Below are 22500 nucleotides of genomic sequence, written 5' to 3'. Positions count from 1 at the left end.
GCAACCAGATCATTTCCCTATTGTGGGATAAATAAAGTCTATCCTATCTTGTCGTATCAGAGGTGTTTGAGCATAGGTGCAAACACTCTAAGGGTGCAAAATGCATCATCTACAGATTGTATTTAAACCTCTGCACTTTGGGGAATGAAGCATAGGAAAATGCAAAAATGATCAGAGTGCACTCGATTAAGCTGTGAATATGTGTAGGCTGAACATCATGTGCGAGAAATTGATAGTTGGCCACTGTGAACATTTCTCATTATGATTTGACCTATTGTCTGCGTGTTTTTTTTTCTAGTCTGACAGCGCGGCAGTGAAGGGGAAGTATGTAAATAGATTCGAAAAAATGTTTCTTCCCAACTGAGCAACGAAGTTTGAAAAATGGTAAAAAAAAACTTGTAAGAGTGTGTGTGTGTGTGTGTGTGTGTGCGTGTGGGGAACTGTCATATCGTGTTAATTTGCACGCCTAAATGAGCACGTCAGCTTGCGTGAGTGCATCTCACTGTGTATCAGTGCATGCAGGGAGCGTCCAAAGCTATGGATGTGAACATGACCATGTATGCTTATGTGTGTGTGTGTGTGCGTGTGTGCGTGTGTGTGTGTGTGTGTGTGTGTGTGTGTGTGTGTGTGTGTGTGTGTGTGTGTGTGTGTGTGTGTGTGTGTGTGTGTGTGTGTGTGTGTGTGGGATCTTACAGGGCGTGGGTGTATGGGCGGACATGCTGTCACTTTCACTGAAATACACCAAGAAGCCTAGCCAGTGAGGCGTGGGTACTGCAGTATGCAAAATGATGAGAAAAAAACTCTGACTTTATATATGATCTCTTAATATACAGAGAGATTACAAAAAGTTTGCAAGTTGACCTGTTCACCACTCTTCTAAAAATAAGCTTGTAGTGCATCTAACATGCTTAACTGCCAACTCAGCATTGAAGGGGCTGTTTGCAGTCTTTACAAATACTGTCAAATGTGCTTCTTTTAAGTATTATATCCTGCCCTCTTACAGCTTTTGTGAAATGGAATGGAACTGTTTTGTCATTGCACTTAAAAAGTACGACACCATTTTGTTTTAAAACGTTTAAGCACAACTAGTCCAAGAGCAGACATACAGTAAAAAGGAGTAGACAGAACAGGACGACTGATGGGTTGCCACGGATGCGCCCCATAAAAAAAGTAGGGAAAATGTATGTAAACATGGGTGGCGCGGCTCATTTTGAGACCGGCAGAAAGTCACTTTAAACAAACAAAGCACATTTGTTTCAAAAACTGATGACATCTATTAAACAAGACAAGAAGCAAGGAATCAAACAGAGACAGAATTAAATGTGGCTCAAATTGTTCGCCTCCTCTTTTATTTGGACTTTCCCTGATTACATGGCAACAGCTGTTTCTAAAGGGACGGGGGTCGTAAACAGCCATCGCCTTTGGTTACAGAATAGTTGAAAGAAAAGGTCGTAAAACAGTTCAAAGGAGAGGTCTTAAAACAGTTTAAAGAAGAGGTGCTTGGAACTTGGGCAGATCCTGCTTTCTCTCAGCTTTGTAGTTATTGGGTCAAGACAAAATCTTTCTGTGGATTACAATACATCAAAGAAACAGAACACCTTCATGTTGCTTCCCATCCTACACAGTGGAGTTTTATTTCAAATGCAACAATACATATATGTAATGATACCTTCAATTACAAAAGAAAGCAGATACATGGAGGGGAAGACAGAGATGCAAACTTTATTAACCTTGTACATTGTTAACAATAGGTTAACCTTTGTCAGAGATAGCACCCTTGTTGATTGGCAGCTGCTCCCTACTCGTAGGGAGGCCACGCTTCACCGGTTCTCATCCATCCCCTAAATCTCTCACGTGCTGGCTCCAAGCGCCACACCCCGGTACACTGCCTCAGCTGGCAGACCAAACCACGTGAGGGGGTGGTGTGTACACTGCACCACTAGGCGGAGGAGCTGCACCAGTCAGCCAACGGCTAGGGCGGAGGAAGACCACATAGGACTCAACGGCCAAGTGTAAAGGAGTAAACCTTACAAATCCGGAGTGGAGCCCCGAAGGCGGATAGGTGCTCGCAAGACAACACCCTTCCGGCAACTCCTGCAGCAAAGCTGGTGCCAAACGTCATGCTCCGCATTCCTTTGGATCCCGTCAGCCAAGCCAAGAGGGGGATTCTGACGACTGGGCAACCCAAAGTCCCCATACCTTATGCCCAGGCTTGCGCCATGGAGGTCACAAAAACTGGAGAGGTCACTCCAGCCTCGCTCGCAAGAGTGAGGACACAACACGGAAGCTGGCAGTTTACGGGTTATAAGTCCCATCTGATTGGCGTAAGTATGGGGCGCCACGGGTCAGCTTCGACGGTGGGAGGGATCATAGTGTCCCAGTGGACGACTACTGCCCGCCTCAAACCGGGCAGCCCCCGGTCAGTAGGGTGTCGGCCCGCCAACGTTTGCCTGCTTCAGTGGGTGCCTGGAGCTTAGTGTACTGTAAAGGCACGATGAGCAGACGGTAAATCTTTGCACCAAACAATAAGAAAATTAAAAAGAAGACTCCAGCTCTTCTATTTGGTAGCTGGAACGTGCGCACTATGCGCACAGGCATCTCAGATGACCTCAGAGTGGTGGAAGACACCAGAAAGACAGCCATCATTGACAGAGAGCTCACCAGACTCAACGTCAGCATAGCTGCCCTCCAAGAAACCCGGCTCCCTTCCAGCGGCTCCCTCAGAGAGGAGAACTACACCTTCTTCTGGAAGGGCAGAGAACCCGAATAGCCCCGCCAGCATGGTGTTGGCTTTGCCATCAAAAACACCCTCCTGGCTGCAGTGGAGCCTCCCTCAGGTGGCACCGAGCGCCTTTTGTCCATCCGCCTCGCCACTGCTGCTGGTCATGTCAACATCCTCAGTGTGTACGCTCCCACTCTCACCTCATCGGAAGACACAAAAGACCAGTTCTATGGGCAGCTTGATGAACTGATAAAGGGCCTCCCAAAAGATGAGCCCTTATTCCTCCTTGGCGACTTCAATGCCAGAGTAGGTGCAGATCACAAGTCATGGCCCTCCTGCCTTGGACGTCATGGCACAGGGAAGGTAAATGAGAATGGTCAAAGGCTGCTGGAACTGTGCTCCTACCATGACCTCTGCATTACAAACACCTTCTTCGAGTGTAAACCATCACACAGAGTGTCGTGGAGGCATCCGCGGTCCCAACGCTGGCACCAACTCGACCTTGCCATCACCAGGCGCTCTGCCTTAAACAATGTCCTCATCACCAGAAGCTACCATAGTGCAGACTGTGACACTGACCATGCCCTTGTGTGCAGCAAAGTGCGTCTCCAGCCACGCAAGCTACATCACTCCAAACCAAAAGGCCGCCCCCGGATCAACACAGTACACATGTCAGATCCCCTTAAGGTGGACGCATATGTAACCAACCTGGATGAAGCCCTACAGGACCTGCCAGATCATGACGCCACAGGAAAGTGGAATGCCATGAGGGACAAAATTTACAACACGGCCATGTCCTCGTTTGGCAAGAAAGAACATCCCTGCCAGGATTGGTTCAAAGCCCACCTTCCAAGGATGAAACCAGAAATAGAGGCTAAACGTGCAGCCTTCTTAGCACACAAGGAATGCCCAAATGAACAGACACTCACAGCACTCAGAAGGGCTCGGAACACCACCCAGCGTGTTGCTAGACAGTGTGCCAATGAATATTGGCAACAACTGTGTAAGGAAATACAGAGCTGTGCCGAGTCCGGAAACACACGCGGCATGTACAACGGCATCAAAAAGGCCCTTGGCCCTGCAGTAAAAGGAATTGCCCCCCTGAAATCTCTGTCAGGGGAGAAGATCACTAACCGGGAGGAACAGATGACCAGATGGGTGGAACACTACTCAGAACTGTACTCCCGTGAAACATCAGTTTCCAATGCTGCCCTTAGTGGTACGAAGGATCTGCCCATCATGGAGGAGCTAGATGAAGTGCCCACTATGGAAGAGCTCAGCAAAGCCATTGATGCCCTCCCAAACGACAAAGCACCAGGTAGCGATAACATCCCACCTGAAGCCATCAAGCACGGGAAACCTGCCCTGCTTCAGCCTCTGTATGAGTTGCTCTGCATGTGCTGGGAGGAAGGTGCAGTCCCACAAGACATGCGTGACGCCACCATTGTGACACTGTATAAAAACAAAGGTGACCGCAGTGACTGCAACAACTACAGAGGGATCTCCCTTCTCAGCATTGTCGGCAAAGTGTATGCACGCATCCTCCTCAACAGGCTGCAGAGACTCGCGGATCGTGTCTATCCAGAATCCCAATGTGGCTTCAGAGCAGGCAGGTCGACAACTGACATGATCTTTTCCCTTCGACAGCTCCAGGAAAAGAGTAGAGAGCAAGGCCAGCCACTCTACATGATGTTCATAGACCTCACCAAGGCCTTCGATCTGGTCAGCAGGGAAGGCCTATTCCAGCTCCTTGAGAAGATTGGCTGCCCCCCAAAGCTCGGCAGCATGGTGACCTCCTTCCATGTCAACATGAAGGGCACAGTCCTGTATGACGGATCATCCTCAGAACCATTCTGTATCAACAGTGGTGTCAAGCAGGGCTGTGTACTTGCACCAACCCTTTTCGGGATTTTCTTTTCCCTGCTCCTGTCTTACGCCTTCGACTCCTCCACTGATGGTGTATACCTGCACACCCGGTCTGATGGGAGATTGTTTAACCTGGCGCGACTGCGTTCTAAGACCAAGGTCAGGACAGTTCTCATCAGGGAGATGTTGTTTGCTGATGATGCAGCCCTCATGACTCACACAGAGGATGCCCTTCAGAGTTTGGCTGACCGCTTTGCCGATGCTTGTAAGCAGTTTGGGCTCACAATAAGCCTGAAGAAGACCAACATCAGTGCACAAGACATCAGTACTGCCCCCTCCATCACAGTTGATAACATCAGACTGGACACTGTGGACGAGTTCACCTACTTGGGATCAACAATCAGCAACAACCTCTCACTGGACATCGAACTGGACAGGCGTCTCGGAAAGGCAAATACCATCATGGCTAGACTGACCAAGAGAGTGTGGGAGAACGGAGCGCTGTCAGAACACACCAAGATCCGTGTATATCAGGCCTGCGTTCTCAGCACCCTTCTCTATGGAAGTGAATCCTGGACCACCTATATGAAGCAAGAACGTCGGCTCAACACCTTCCACATGCGGTGCCTCAGGCGCATCCTCAACATCAGCTGGCAGGACCACATCCCATACACCAACATCCTGCAGCGCGCCAAGATCCCCAGCATGTACTCCCTGCTGAGTCAACGCCGTCTCCGCTGGCTCGGCCATGTCCGACGGATGGAGGATGGAAGACTACCTAAGGACATCATGTATGGACAACTGACCATTGGCACCAGACGAGCTGGTCGCCCCCTACTACGCTTCAAGGACGTCTGCAAAAGAGACATGAAAGCATGCAACATCTCTCCTGACAGCTGGGAGGTACAGGCCATGGACAGAAATGCTTGGCGTCAGACTGTCCACAAGGGCAGTGCAGAAGCTGAGGTGGCAAGAGATCGGCTTGCAGCAGAGAAGAGGAGACGCAGGAAGTGCACTGCAGCAACCCCACAAACCCACGCCACCTTATTCATTTGCACAAACTGCAATAAAGACTGTCACTCACAGATCGGACTGCGCAGCCATAGCAGACGATGCCAAACAACATGACAAGACTCCAGACGCGCATCAGTATGGTCTCTCGAGACTGAGCTGCCGATGATGATGATGATGAACCTTTGTCATTGTGCCGTGATTTACCCAGTTTCCCCTAGGGGAACAATGCTAATATATGTTTGATGAAATGTGATTATATGCATGACTGCATGTATTTTTATGTGCTTGTACATACACTATATTGCCAAACGTATTTGGCCACCTGCCTTGACTCACATATAAACTTGAAGTGCCATCCCATTCTTAACCCACAGGGTTCAATATGATGTGGGTCCACCTTTTGCAGCTATTACAGCTTCAACTCTTCTGGGAAGGCTGTTCACAAGGTTGCGGAGTGTGTTTATAGGAATTTTCCACCATTCTTCCAAAAGCGCATCGGTGAGGTCACACACTGATGTTGGTCGAGAAGGCCTGGCTCTCAGTCTACGTTCTAATTCATCCCAAAGGTGTTCTATCGGGTTCAGGTCAGGACTCCATGCAGGCCAGTCAAGTTCATCCACACCAGACTCTGTCCTCCATGTCTTTATGGACCTTTCTTTCTGCACTGGTGCACAGTCATGTTGGAAGAGGAAGGGGCCCGCTCCAAACTGTTCCCACAAGGTTGGGAGCATGGAATTGTCCAAAATGTTTTGGTATTCTGGAGCATTCAAAGTTGCTTTCACTGGAGCTAAGGGGCCAAGCCCAACTCCTGAAGAACAACCCCACACCATAATTCCTCCTCCAACAAATTTTACACTCGGCACAATGCAGTTCGAAATGTACCAATCTCCTGGTAACCTCCAAACCCAGACTCGTCCATCAGATTGCCAGATGAAAAAGTGTGATTAATCACTCAAGAGAACGCGTCTCCACTGCTCAATAGTCAAGTGGCGACATGCTTTACACCACTGCATCCGACGCTTTGCATTGGACTTGGCGATGTCTGGCTTAGATACAGATGCTCGGCCATGGAAACCCATTCCATGTAGCTCTCTGCGTACTGCACGTGGGCTAATTGGAAGGTCACATGAAGTTTGGAGCTATGTAGCAAGTGACTATGCAGAAAGTCGGCGACCACTTTGCATTATACGCTTCAGCATCCGCTGACTCCTGAGTTGCTGTTGTTCCCAAACTCTTCCATTTTCTTATAATAAAGCCGACAGTTGACTTTGGATTATTTAGGAGCAAGGAAATTTCACCACTAGATTTGTTGCACAGGTGGCATCCTATGACAGTTCCACGCTGGAAATCACTGAGCTCCTGAGAGCGACCCATTCTTTCACTGTGGAAACAGTCTCCATGCCTAAGTGCTTGACTTTATACACCTGTGGCCGGGCCAAGTGATTAGGACAAAACATTACTGTTCATCGAAAACCAACACCCACTGACCAATATCTACTCTGGACCTCCGAACATCCCACAGCACACAAATTATCAGTGGTGAAAACACTCTATGAACGGGCCAACGTCATAACAGAAGAACAAGATAGAAAAAAAGAAGAGAAACACATCAAAAATGCACTTAAAAACTGCCATTACCCAACCTGGGCCATCAAAAAAGGGGAACAACAAGTAAAAAAAGAAGGAAGAGAGAACAAAGAAGAAACCGAAAGAAAAACCTGAAATAAAGAACAAAGAGGTCATAACCTTTACTATACATTAGGAGAATAAAATGAAGACATCCACCAATTCGGAATTATGACAACATTACATCTGCTGATTGGAGTAAGCGTTTGTCGACAAATTGGAAGTTGCTGGCAGTCTTCAAAGTACCCCAAAGCTGCCACAAATGAGTGGAGGATGCGGGAAGAACTGTGGACACTCTGTTGATTTGGATAACATCGGACTGCCTGCCCTGCAGGATGAATTTGAGGACCAGTCATAGACAATTTAGAGTGAAAAACAAATGTTATTTTTACTTGCATACAAAACATTCTAAATTGGATTGTTTCCCTGGCTTCGAGACTCTCCTGAAGGACAGTGTGGCGAAGACACAACAAACTCCCTTCTAGTCTCCCATGGACACACACCTGTTGTTGTTGACTTTGGACTGACTGGCAAGAACACCAAGGCCGCAGAACAGAGACAAGCAGCAGGCTTACACACACACATGCATCCACACACACATGCATCCAACGCCTTTGACGCAAATCCCTTTGGGGTGATGGACGGCTGGGCAGCGCCTGAAGAGCTGCAACCTGCCACCATACCCCCCACTCCCTCCCCTCTTTGGCAAGTCTTGAGATGTATGTTGTGATATGTATATGTGCTTTGCTATGGAGGTGTTTTCCCACTCCAGACTGGGCCCCCTTAGGAGACCATTCTAGATTGTATTTTTTTACTCATCCTCACCCAGCGTTGACCTTTTTCCCATCTTTTACGGGGAGCCTTGTGGCGACCCATCAGCATTCCTGTTCTGTAACCCTGTACACTGTTTGTCTAATTTTGAACGGGTTTGTGCTGAAAACAAAGTTTTGTTGTACTTGTGCAATGACAATAAAGACCTACCTAACTGAACCAACACAGAGGGTCATGAAAAAACACAAAATAAACACAACAGTTAAACCTCACACAAAAACAAGACAGTTACTTGTACATACAAAAGAAAAAATAGAACAGGACAAGAAATGCAATATAATTTACGAAATCCGGTGTAAATCATGCACAAAATCATACATCGGAGAAACAGGGAGGACATTCAACACAAGGAAGAAAGAACATCAGAAAGAATGTGAAAAAGAGACAACTAGAAGGTTTACAAGAAACCTAAAACATAAATCCGGACAGGAAATCTTAAAATCAGCCATATCAGATCATTGCAAAATAAATAACCACATCATGGACTAGGACAACGCCAAAATCATCGGGACAGAAAGTAACAAATTCAAACGAAGTATTAAGGAGGCGATCGAACTAAGGAGGCGGGCCAAGGAAACCATCAATCGTGATGAGGGAGCTTCATTCATGGTTTGGCATACCTGGGACTCCCTCCTCCATTAACCATCAAGCGGCGGGGGGGGCAACCAGGTAGACTTGACAGGTCTGCCTGGTTGGCTCCTCCTATAAGAACAGCTGATAGGCAACTCGTCACAGTGGTCAAGGTGACCCTTCTGAAGAAGACTGCAGATGACGGTCGAAACATGTCAGGTAAAAATTCCATTTAATATACCGAAAATATGGTCTGATTACAAGAACATTTCAAAAAGTAAATAAATAAGAAGACATCATGAACCGTTTTGAGTAAATAAGTGTATATGTATGTTTGTACAGTGAATGTGCGTGTGGATGTATGTACCGTGAGTGTGTATGTATGTACTGTGTTTGTGAATGTATGTGGAAGCGTAGGTACTTATGTATGTGGGTAAGTACCTATGGCTGTGTGTATGTATGTATGAATGAATGAATATACATATGTGTGTATATATGTATGAATAATTGTGTGTTTGTGAGTATGTATGTGAATTTATATGTACAAACCCCGTTTCCATATGAGGTGGGAAATTGTGTTAGATGTAAATATAAACGGAATACAATGATTTGCAAATCCTTTTCGACCCATATTCAATTGAATGCACTACAAAGACAAGATATTTGATGTTCAAACTCATAAACTTTTTTTTTTTTTGCAAATAATAATTAACTTAGAATGTCATGGCTGTAACACGTGCCAAAGTAGTTGGGAAAGGGCATGTTCACCACTGTGTTACATGGCCTTTCCTTTTAACAACACTCAGTAAACGTTTGGGAACTGAGGAGACACATTTTTTAAGCTTTTCAGGTGGAATTATTTCCCATTCTTGCTTGATGTACAGCTTAAGTTGTTCAACAGTCCGGGGGTCTCCGTTGTGCTATTTTAGGCTCCATAATGCGCAACACATTTTCAATGGGAGACAGGTCTGGACTACAGGCAGGCCAGTCTAGTACCCGCACTCTTTTACTATGAAGCCACGTTGATGTAACATGTGGCTTGGCATTGTCTTGCTGAAATAAGCAGGGGCGTCCATGGTAACGTTGCTTGGATGGCAACATATGTTGCTCCAAAACCTGTATGTACCTTTCAGCATTAATGGTGCCTTCACAGATGTGTAAGTTACCCATCTCTTGGGCACTAGTACACCCCCATACCATCACAGATGCTGACTTTTCAACTTTGCGCCTATAACAATCCGGATGGTTCTTTTCCTCTTTGGTCCTGAGGACACGACGTCCACAGTTTCCAAAAACAATTTGAAATGTGGACTCGTCAGACCACAGAACACTTTTCCACTTTGTATCAGTCCATCTTAGATGAGCTCAGGCCCAGCGAAGCCGACGGCGTTTCTGGGTGTTGTTGATAAACGGTTTTCGCCTTGCATAGGAAAGTTTTAACTTGCACTTACAGATGTAGCAACCAACTGTAGTTACTGACGGTGGGTTTCTGAAGTGTTCCTGAGCCCATGTGGTGATATCTTTTACACACTGATGTCGCTTGTTGATGCAGTACAGCCTGAGGGATCGAAGGTCACGGGCTTAGCTGCTTACGTGCAGTGATTTCTCCAGATTCTCTGAACCCTTTGATGATATTAAGGACCGTAGATGGTGAAATCCCTAAATTCCTTGCAATAGCTGGTTGAGAAAGGTTTTTCTTAAACTGTTCAACAATTTGCTCACGCATTTGTTGACAAAGTGGTATATGTATAAATTATATATACACATTTAACTGTAAAAATCTACTGTACAGTGTGTGTGTTTGGGTCCCTTTTTTTTTCAGGAACACTAATACCAAAGTCACAATGTCCGATAGAATTCTAAAAAACTTATGACAGACCACCTAAAAAAAACAAAATGGAGTTTTACAGTTTTTTACTGAACGGGATACCCAAAATGTACATTAAAATAAAGAATGTGGGATTTACAATATTAACTATGAACATTAAAACACTGAATATTAACAACATATGAACATGGCTTCTCTTTTACTTCTCAGACTAGCTCCTCGATAAACATCTTTTACAATCAAGCAAAACACAACAAAAATGTAAAAAAAACACCAAAATATGAATGCACAGGGTAATAAACACCTACAATTTGTGACGATCGGTCACCTAATTTCTGTTTGTTTTCCTTGTTTTTGTATTTACTTCCCATTAATTTCCTGTTTCTTCCGCGGAGCACTGTTTTCTCCTCACCTGCCGTTGATTGGCAGCCGGTCCACACCTGCTGCCAATCAGCATATGTTCTATTTATGCCTTGTCTCCAGCACTCCTCAGTGCTCGAAGATCACACTCTATGTTGGACCTGTTTTATGCAAGACTGCTTCATTTTCTGTTATATGAGATTAAAACTCATTTTACCTGCTCATCGTCCTCCTGGTTCTTGCATCTGGGGGTCACAAAAACTGCAGCCATGCGAGTTCCTAACACAATTTGAGATATTATCACTTTTATGCAGAAATGTGTTGTAAAAAATTCCAAGTTTTCCAATTTCCAGTCCCATGTTAATAGTGTTACAAATTAAAAAATCCAAGGTACCCATATTTTTAAAAAAAACACAAACAAAACAGATTAATTGTGATTATTATTTAGGAATAAACATAATTAATGTTTTAATCATTTGACTGCCCTCACTGGGCTGCAATTGGACAGCCTTGCTTTATGTACAGTATACCACAGTGACTGCCTGGACAGAATAACTCCCAGGTGGTGTCAGCACCATTTTGTCAGCAAAGTATCCAAGTATAATTAGATTTTTTTTTTTAAATGCGTCGGCGGTGTGAATGAAATGAAGTCCCAAGGCTAAAAGTACCACAGTGTTTTTTAAAAAGAGAATCTCAAATGCATGCTTTATGTAAAAGTATGAATTGATAAGAATCTAAAAAGCTGCTTCTGTCCCAAGTCTGAACATTAAAGGCATTATAGCAAAGAACAATAGATATGTAGTAAGGTGTAACAAGGATTATATTAGAAGAAAACTGAAATTTTTTTGAGGAATTGCAGTTGAAATGCTTTGTTGTGTCAATTACTTAGTATTATGGACTACTCCTCAAAATACTGTTTAAAATGCGTTCCCATGACAATTTTCTCTGCAGCATTTGTTGGACTATATGCAAAATGTTTATTTTTTCATCCAAATTGCATTGAGTTATGGACAGTATCAAAATTCATGATTTGATTTGACGTACCACTTCCCGCATAAATATCACAAGCTCATGTTCAGTAACATGCACATTCATTTTTTTTGACTAAATAATCATATCATAGTTCTACAGTAGCATATACAGTATGTTCTATTGCTTGGTGATTAATAGAACATGTCATTGTTTATCTACTCTGGCCCCGCAGTTGTTTATTGCAGACGTCTGCTAGGAAAAGCAGTATGTTCAATATTGAGTCATATTTGCATCATATAATATCCACAACCTTCCCGTGTCAACTGAATGTTTATTTGTATCCAAATGAAGTCAGTGCAACACGGCAAGTCCTATTTTCTTATATCATTTCCATTTATGTCAGCGGTTGTGTAAACAACGCATCCGAACCTTTAATTGCTTCATTTTCCTAAGTAGAGATACAAAGCGTATTAGAGTTCACACAATGAATGGAAGATCAATATTTACTCTCCCGCTCCTTCCCTTTTATGCACTCCTGACATGAAGCATCTTTAGTTGATTGCAACGGTATACAAACATCAACATGGAGCCAAAGTCTCATTTCTTTATCATCAACTAAATACGTCGTTGTCACCCCGCAGGTTAGTTGGCATGCGAGACATGTTATAACCTAATAACCTAATTCAATGCAACACACACTCCCTCTGGATATTTATTTTATTTTACTGAGTCTCACATTTGGATCTGAACATATTGGCCTATTGAATCTTAACTTGTCTTTCAAGCCAGGGACCACCAGTGGGCAATGATGTCTGTACTCAGAGATGACATGGCCATCTGATGTAAGAATAATAATCCATAATAATAATAATTATGTTTTATGGTTTGAGTTTATTTCGAAAAAGAATAGGAAGAAGCAGTTAGTATTAATATAATATTAACATTATTATCAAACTATTGCAATAGTTAAAGCCTGGGGTTATGTTGTTAGATTTTTATATTTATGAATTTTTATTTTTTTTATTTATACATATACACTTTTTTAAATGTATATTTATATATTTTTTATATATATTTTCTACAGCCTTAAATTTAGGTTGATGGTGAAAGTCACTGTTAAATTATAAATCTTGCTTGGGTTGAAATGTTGATGTTAGTGAATGGATTAGTACATTGTGGGGGGGGCGTGGCCTGCGGACCTGCAGCGAAGCGGGGTGTGTCAGGATCCGCTTCGAGATTAGTGACAGGTGCGTAGATGTAGCTGTGAGTGTTTGTCTGATCACCTGTCGCTCTGTTAAAGGCAGCAGTCGGGAAGGAGAGGAGGTGGTTGATTGATGGTGGAGAACGAGTGAGAGCGAGAGAGACTGTAACATGGCTGAAAAGCACAAGAAGGACAGCTTATTCAAAAATAAATCATTGTTCACAAAGATGAACACGGCTGTCAGGTCCATCATTGGTGATCCAGAGAGCCCGGAGGAGCAAGACCTCCACACACATAATGAGGAAGTGTTCTGTTTCTGTTGTGGTGAGAGCTACCGTGAAATGTGTGCGGAGTGTTGGTTCCGTTTACGTCGGAACCTGTACCATTATGGAACCAGATCCCAGAGCAACCCGACAATTTTTTTTGCAAAGATCCAGAAGATGTGCCAGCCTGATTGAGACGTGTCTACACCGACTCTGTGCTTTGATTGCAACTAAACAGTCCCTCCAGGACAGACGCAGCTGCAGAAAAACATTCAAAGGAGGTGCATTCAATTTTTTTCAGGAGCACACCTGCTTAAAAAAAAAATTATGTCGCGTGAGCGTGCTTTATCGTTAAATCTGTACTCCTGGGGCTTCGTCTGTTCACAACTGATTACTCCATGTAAGATGAACACTTTTATTTGTGGTTATTGTAACGATATGTTATTGATAAGATGATGATGTGCTATAAAACCTCTTTCTTGTTTAAAACTTACATACAATATCAACTGTTAATAATAAATATTAATGAAGTGTTTGGCTGTGTTCATTAAAGCATTGGCGTTGTTAGGCCTATTTTAGGGGGGCTCAAGCCCCCCTAAAATGTTCTTAAGCCCCCCTAAATAATTTGGTGTTAAAAATTTTTTTTTTTAAAAATCAATTTTTTTTTAATATTTTTTTTTTTACAAATACATGCCGGCATATTTATTATAAAGTGGCCCGAATACGAGTTTAAATAAATAATCATATAACCTGTCATTATTCACTCAGTTTCCCCTCACTTCATAGCGTAAGGTAGAGAGCCCATTTAGTGCGTCGGTATCCAATCCATTCCACTTGTTCATATAGAAAATGCCCACATCACTCAAAATCCAGTCCGCATTTTCTCTGCGACCTTGCTTGCGGTCCTTGGACTTGTTCATATAGAAAATGCCCACATCACTCAAAATCCAGTCCGCATTTTCTCTGCGACCTTGCTTGCGGTCCTTGGACTTGTTCATATAGAAAATGCCCACATCACTCAAAATCCAGTCCGCATTTTCTCTGCGACCTTCCTTGCGGTCCTGCAGGTGTACGAAGCACATTAGCACACAGCACTGCAGAACAAGAACCTTGTGTCTGCAATTGTAAATAATTTAGTTTTTAAGTTTTGTGTTTCTTGTAGAATCTATATAAAGTAATATACATTAGCCTATTGTTAAAATAATGAAAAAAACATCATTAAATATATTTGTTTTATTGTATTGTTACATTAATAGCTGTTGTATTATTATAGGATGGCTTGTTAAACATTTCATAGGATTTTCAGAGGGTGGAAAAACCAAGACTTTTAATATAAAATGTAAAATTAATAAATACATAAAAAGAAAAAGAAAAAAAATGGTTAAAAGCCATCGTCCCGGGGAACATTTAATTTCGTCCCGTGCATTTTTTTTACTGTCCTCTGGACGACGGGACTACGTTAATCTCAAGCCCTGGAAGTTACATTTTATTGTTTGCATTATTTGTTTCAGCATTGCACTTTGAAGATGGTCCCTCAGCTCTTTGACAGCTTTGGCTCTCTTTCAGATCAGCAGACGGACTCTAAGTCTTTCTTATTTACAGTATGTATAAAAGTTTCTAATTTCTATTCAGACTTCCATATATATTTAATTTCCTTAACGGCTTGCCATAATATATATATATATATAAATATATTATATACAAGCCAAATTATCCCGATCCAGATATTACTTTAATTCAAGTAATTAAGTAATATTTCCAGGGCTTGAATTTACAACCATTTTAGTCACATATGTGCCCAAAATGTAATCTGTGCAACTTCAAAATATTTGGGAAAAAACAATTATTGTATTGTGAGCTAAAGTCGTGGCATTAGCCACTATGTTGTGAATGAATAACATAGAGGCTAATGCCATGACTTCCATTGTGTTTCAGTGTATCTTGAAGGATCATGCAAGTAATTGTTTCTTGTTGATGCTGTAAACACAATGTCACTGTGCAAACTCATGTTTGTTGTTGTACTGAACACAGATTGAAAACAAACCGACTGAAATAATAATAACAATTATTAATTTCTAAGTCTTTGTTAGCCGTTTGTGAAGTTTTGTGCTTGTGCGCTACGTTCGCTCGCATCCTGCATCTCCTGGGGGCTAAGCCCCCCCCTGTCCTTAAAAGCTAGTGACGCCCCTGCATTAAAGTAACGTATTCTCGCCTGCCTGAACAGGGTTTCGAAATAATATTTTGAAAGGGACACATCTCATCTGTGCATAAATTATAAGACTCCCTTCGGAGATGCAAATAGGAGATTTCACAATATTACTTTGAATCACTTTGGCAAACATAAGTTGTTGTTCGGGGTAGATTGTATCTTTTTAAAGGGTACTTCAACATGTAAACAGTACAGTATGTACAAAACCCAAAACCAGTGAATTTGGCACGTTGCGTAAATGGTAAATAAAAACAGAATATAATGATTTGAAAATCTTTTTCAACGTATATTCAATTGAATATACTGCAAAGATAAGATATTTAACGTTCGAACTGGAAAACGTTATTTTTTGCAAGTATCAGCTCATTTGGAATTTGATGCCTGCAACATGTTTCAAAAAAGCTGGCACAAGTGCCAAAAAAGACTGAGAAAGTTAAGAAATGCTCATCAAACACTTATTTGGAACCTCCCTTTTTGGGAACCATGATTTGGTATAAAACCAGCTTCCATGAAATGCTCAGTCATTCACAAACAAGGACGGGGTGAGGGTCACCACTTTGTGAACAAATGTGTGAGCAAATTGTTGAACAGTTTAAGAACAACATTTCTCAAATAACTATTGCAAGGAATTTAGGGATTTCACCATCTACGGTCCGTAATATCATCAAAAGGTTCAGAGAATCTGGAGAAATTACTGCACGTATGCTCTGATATTACGGACCTTCGATCCCACAGGCGGTACAGCATCAAAAAGCGACATCAGTGTGTAAAGGATATCACCACATCTGTAAGTGCAAGTCAAAACGAAAGCCATTTATCAACAACACCCAGAAACGCAGCCGTTGTGGAGGTCCTGGGCCGGTGTGGTTACACGTGGTCTGCGGTTTTGAGGCCGGGTTAGATGTACTGCCAAATTCTCTAAAACATCTTTGGAGACGGCTTATGGTAGAGAAATGAACATAGCATCCACGGGCAACAGCTCTGGTGGAAATGCCTGCAGTCAGCATGCCAACTGCACGCTCCCTCAAAACGTGTGACATATGTGGCATTGTGCTGTGTGCTAAAACTGCACATTTTATTGTGGTCACCCTAAGGCACATCTGTGCAATAATCATGCTGTTTAAAGGCCTACTGAAATGAAATGTTTTTATTCAAACGGGGATAGCAGATCCATTCTATGTGTCATACTTGATCATTTCGCGATATTGCCATATTTTTGCTGAAAGGATTTAGTAGAGAACATCGACGATAAAGTTCTCAACTTTTGGTCGCTGATAAAAAAAAAGCCTTGCCTGTACCGGAAGTAGCGTGACGTCACAGGTTGAAGGGCTGCTCACATTTTCCCATTGTTTACACCAGCAGCGAGAGGGATTCGGACCGAGAAAGCGACGATTACCCCATTAATTTGAGCGAGGATGAAAGATTTGTGGATGAGGAACGTGAGAGTGAAGGACTAGAGTGCAGTGCAGGACGTATCTTTTTTCGCTCTGACCGTAACTTAGGTACAAGGGCTCATTGGATTCCACACTTTCTCCTTTTTCTATTGTGGATCACGGATTTGTATTTTAAACCACCTCGGATACTATATCCTCTTGAAAATGAGAGTCGAGAACGCGAAATGGACATTCACAGTGACTTTTACCTCCACGACAATACATCGGTGAAACACTTTACCTACGGAGCTAACATGATAGCATCGTGATTAAATGCAGATAGAAACAAAAGAAATAAGCCCCTGACTGGAAGGATAGACAGAAGATCAACAATACTACCAAACTCTGGACCTGTAACCACACGGTTAATGCTGTACCGCTGGACGAAGCCTAGCAATGCTGTTGCTAACGACGCAATTGAAGCTAACTTAGCTACGGGACCTCGATAGAGCTATGCTAAAAACATTAGCTGTCCACCTACGCCAGCCAGCCCTCATCTGCTCATCAACACCCGTGCTCACCTGCGTTCCAGCGATCGACGGCGCGACGAAGGACTTCACCCGATCATCGATGCGGTCGGCGGCTAGCGTCGGATAGCGCGTCTGCTATCCAACTCAAAGTCCTCCTGGTTGTGTTGCTGCAGCCAGCCGCTAATACACCGAACCCACCTACAGCTTTCTTTTTTGCAGTCTTCATTGTTCATTAAACAAATTGCAAAAGATTCACCAACACAGATGTCCAGAATACTGTGGAATTTTGCGATGAAAACAGAGCTGTTTGTATTGGGATACAATGTGTCCGAATACTTCCGCTTCAACCATTGACGTCACGCGCAAACATCATCATACATAGACGTTTTCAACCGGAAGTTTCCCGGGAAATTTAAAATTGCACTTTATAAGTTAACCCGGCCGTATTGGCATGTGTTGCAATGTTAAGATTTCATCATTGATATATAAACTATCAGACTGCGTGGTCGGTAGTAGTGGGTTTCAGTAGGCCTTTAATCAGTATCTTGATATGCCACACCTGTGAGGTGGGATGGATTATCTCGGCAAAAAGGAAATGCTCACTAACACAGATTTGACAGACTTGTGAAGGAATAGGTCTTTTGTGTATATAGTAAACGTTTTAAATCTTTAAGTTCAACTCATGAACAATGGGAGCAAAACAGAAGTGTTGCATTTATATTTTTGTTCAGTGTTATTCTCCTTTTTAAAAATGCATTATACTTATTTATAAAAATGCAAGCTTTCTGTGTTCGATTCTCATGTTTTCTTTCAGTTCTTAGAGGTGTGTTTAAGAACGCAAAAATGAGCAGGAAGGACACACCCTGTGCTTAGACTCGCAAGGTTACTTTGTATTACCAGTGCGTCTGTTCCCATTTGTACTTGTTGATTTATATTATTGTACTGTAGTCATGTTTTTATGATGCAGATCAATGAAGAGTCCACCTTTTAGGGGTGTGTGGCAAAATGAACCCACTCAGATGGGAGCTTGTGGCCCCTCCTCACCTTAAACCCTCCCCTCGCATGCATGCTTAGTGTACATGTCAGGGAGAGTGACTTTGACTTCGGCAACAGACTGGAGGGAGACAGCAAAAGAAGAACTGTAGGAGCGAGAAAGAGAGAGACAGAAAGTGAAAAGTGGGGGACCGACAGCAGAGCACAGATTTCTCAGAGGAGACTGTGAGGAGTTCAAGAATGCTAAGGAGGAAAAGAAGCGTGTCGTTTGGTGGATTTGGATGGTAATGTATACTCCTATTTTTCAAACTTCCATCTTATGTGCTTTAATTAAACGGTACATGCACATTCATCATGGTTGTGCGGTACTTTTAAGTGTTGCTGCAGAAAGGAAGGATGGGTGGAGGGTTCACACTCCTCACACCTCTTATAAGAATGTGTGTGTGTGGTTGTGTGTGTAGTGTGTGTGTGTGTGTGTGCTCCACTCTGTGCTGTCTCCATTCAGCGTTTGCAATCAACAGGCACTTTTGTATATGCCCCGTTTGTTGCTGCCTCCATCACGGGACTGGGAACATGGCGCCGTCCTATCCTGTGTTCCTGTTCCCCTGGTCGGATGATGGTATTCCCTTGATGCTGTGCAGATGCAACTGCCAGAGAGCCCATTTGCTGTGGAAAGTGCTGACGCGCTGAAGTGGACGGCGTGCGGGAGGCTGGGTGGTTGTCATATTCTTATGCTGAAAGCATCACTTTGGAGCACTTTACCTCCGCAGATGGGCTGAACCCGAGAGTTCAAGAAACTTATCCAAGAACAAAAATGAACTTTTTCATCCTGATGGAGGAAGCATGAAATGTCTGAGAGCATAATTTGGTCCACTTCAGTGTGCTTATCAGACGGAGAAAGGGAGGAAAATGTCTACTTTGACACTGTTCAACGTGGCCACTTGGTACCTGCAAGGTCTGAAAAGGCACTTCAGTGTGTTATTGATTCGTCAGCTTTTAATTGATGTTTTCAGCTCAGCCCCAAGCTGGATTATTGGCTTTTAACCCTGGCAATGTGTCTGTTGTTCATTCTCTGCACTAATGAGACACTTCAGAGTATTTGCGAGGCTTTTGGTGTTCATTGTCAAGACCAAAAGTTGGGATTTATTTAGGCTTTTTTTGTTAACATAAATTGCACAAGATTGTGATTTCATGAATCTGTGATCAATAATTCTTTTGTTATTGTCCCAACCTGTCACAGCTGATCTGACTTATTCTTGTGTTTCCTCATTTCTGTGTTGGTTTCCTTTCAGCACTCTTATTTTTGTCACACTTCCTGTTTGGCTCCACCGCCTGCCTCTGATTAGCGATCAGAAAACTCACCTGCTTCTGATCGCTAATCAGTAGGGCTGCGAATCTTTGGGTGTCCCACGATTCGATTCAATATCGATTCTTGGGGTCACGATTCGATTATAAATGTATTTTTTTTCCGATTCAACACGATTCTTGGTTCAAAAACGATATTTTTCCGATTCAAAACAATTCTCTATTTATTCAATACATAGGATTTCAGCAGGATATACCCCAGTCTGCTGACATGCAAGCAGAGTAGTAGATTTTTATAATTGTAAAGGACAATGTTTTATCAACTGATTGCAATAATGTAAATTTGTTTGAACTAAAATGAACCAAAAATATGACTTATTTTATCTTTGTGAAAATATTGGACACAGTGTGTTGTCAAGCTTATGAGATGCGATGCAAGTGTAAGCCACTGTGACACTATTGTTCTTTTCTTTTTTTTTATAAATGTCTAATGATAATGTCAATGAGGGATTTTTAATCACTGCTATGTTGACATTGGTACTAATATTGATACTGTTGTTGATAATATTCATTTTTGTTTCACTACTTTTGGATTGTTCTGTGTCGTGTTTGTGTGTCCTCTCAATTGCTTTGTTTATTGCTGTTCTGAGTGTTGCTGGGTCGGGTTTGGTTTTGGTATTGGTTTGCATTGTTATGGTATTGCTTTGTATTATTTTGTTGGATTGGTTACTAAAAATAAAAAAAATAATACAATAAAAAATAAAAATAAAAATCGATTTTTGAAAAAATGAGAATCGATTCTGAATCGTACAACGTGAGAATCGCGATTTGAATTCAAATCAATTTTTTTCCCACACCCCTACTAATCAGAGAGCTGTGTATGCTAGCCTTGCATTGCAGTCAGGGGCTGGCTCGTTGAGACTTGGCAATGTTTGTTTTACAGCTTGTTAATGCTTTTGTGCACTTCCCTGTTGCACCATTTGCTACATGAAAGACTCTTCCTACCAGCATGTCGCCTCCTGTCTCCACATCTTGAGATCACAACTACGGCAACAATGCGAGTTTGTGACCGTTATATGGTACCGTATTTTTTGGACTATAAGTCGCTCCGGAGTATAAATCGCACCGGCCGAAAATGCATAATAAAGAAGGAAAAAAACATATATAAGTCACATTTTTTGGGGAAATGTATTTGATAAAACCCAACACCAAGAATAGACATTTGAAAGGCAATTTAAAATAAATAAAGAATAGTGAACAACAGGCTGAATAAGTGTACGTTATATGACGCATAAATAACCAACTGAGAACGTGCCTTGTATGTTAACGTAACATATTATGGTAAGAGTCATTCAAATAACTATAACATATAGAACATGCTATACGTTTACCAAACAATCTTTCACTCTTAATCGCTAAATCCCATGAAATCTTATACGTCTAGTCTCGTACGTGAATGAGCTAAATAATATTATTTGATATTTTAAGGCAATATGTTAATAATTTCACACATAAGTCGCTCCTGAGTATAAGTCGCACCCCCGGCCAAACTATGAAAAAAACTGCGACTTATAGTCCAAAAAATACGGTATCTTATATTTTATTGCAATTTACATTTTTTTATTTTGACTTCTTGATTATGATTGTTTATTTCCTGATTGGTGACTTTGGGTATTTAGAAAGGCACCAACATTTTTTTTAAATTATAATTAATATTAGGATTATTATTGTTGACAATACAATATACATGTTACATTATTATAATTATTATCATCAACAATAGTTAATGACAGCAATAATAATAATAATAATAATTACAGCAATAATAATCATAATAATAACAGCAATAATAATCATAATAATAGTTCATGTCTTTGTGGTGGAATCAATACAATTTATAATTGCATGTATGTATAATAATACATTGTTGTTATTATAACAATATTAATATTAGCAATAACTATTATTAATAAAAGTTTTATTGTTATTGGTAGTATCATTATTATAATAATAGTATTAATACTATTATTAATAATATAATTAATATTATTATTAATAATAATAATAATAATAATAATAATAATAATAATAATAACAATTGTAATAATAATAATAATATTAACAATACACATAATATCACAGTATTATTAATACATTTATATTTGTATTGTTTATATTAATAATACTAATAGTATTATAGATAAGTATATATAATATTATTGTATATAATAGTATTATGTTATTAGTATTATCATTATTATATTGTTAATAATATTACTAGTAGTAGTAGTTGTAGTATCATAATAAAATGATGTAAAACAATTAATAATAATTGTAGTATGATATTAATAAAATATTATTATATTATTAATATCATTTGTAGTATTTATATTATGGATAATAATCATAACATGATATTAAAACCGTGTTATTATTATTATTATTATAATAATAATAATTATTATTAGTATTATTATTTTGTGTAGAATTATTATTATTATTATTAATATTATTATTATTATCATCAACTATGAATATTATTATTATTATTATTATTATTATTATTATTATTATTATTATTATTATCATTATTTATATCATTATTAGTAGTAGACATAGTAGTAGTAGTTGTAGTAATATATATATATAGATAGATAGATAGATAGATAGATAGATAGATAGATAGATATAGATAGATAGTTACTTAAATTCATATTTCTGTCCACGTTGTAGTTAATTTGTTGGCACTTTTTTGTAAAATAACTAACCTTTATATATATATATCTATATATCTATATATATATATATATATATATATATATATATATATATATATA

The 22500-nt window shown here is 40.9% G+C and overlaps 1 protein-coding gene across 2 annotated transcripts in view; it reads left to right on the top strand.

Annotated features, from left to right (window-relative positions):
- LOC133663536 (rap1 GTPase-activating protein 2-like) overlaps positions 1 to 22500 on the top strand; it is a 250355-nt gene that overhangs the window by 13332 nt on the left and 214523 nt on the right. The window contains exon 1 of one of the 2 annotated variants that reach the window (XM_062068074.1): positions 18546 to 18642. The exons of the other annotated variant lie outside the window; for it this stretch is intronic. Within the exon in view, the coding sequence (XP_061924058.1) occupies positions 18599 to 18642 (44 nt within the window). The 5' untranslated portion in view covers positions 18546 to 18598. Of the gene's footprint in view, positions 1 to 18545; positions 18643 to 22500 lie in introns of those variants that run through there. 2 annotated transcript variants of the gene reach the window in all.

The sequence above is a fragment of the Entelurus aequoreus genome, linkage group LG13 (genome assembly GCF_033978785.1).
Source record: "Entelurus aequoreus isolate RoL-2023_Sb linkage group LG13, RoL_Eaeq_v1.1, whole genome shotgun sequence".
Classification (NCBI taxonomy): Eukaryota; Metazoa; Chordata; class Actinopteri; order Syngnathiformes; family Syngnathidae; genus Entelurus; species Entelurus aequoreus.
Note: the sequence above shows the minus strand (reverse complement) of the source record. Positions and strands in the feature narration are given on the sequence as shown.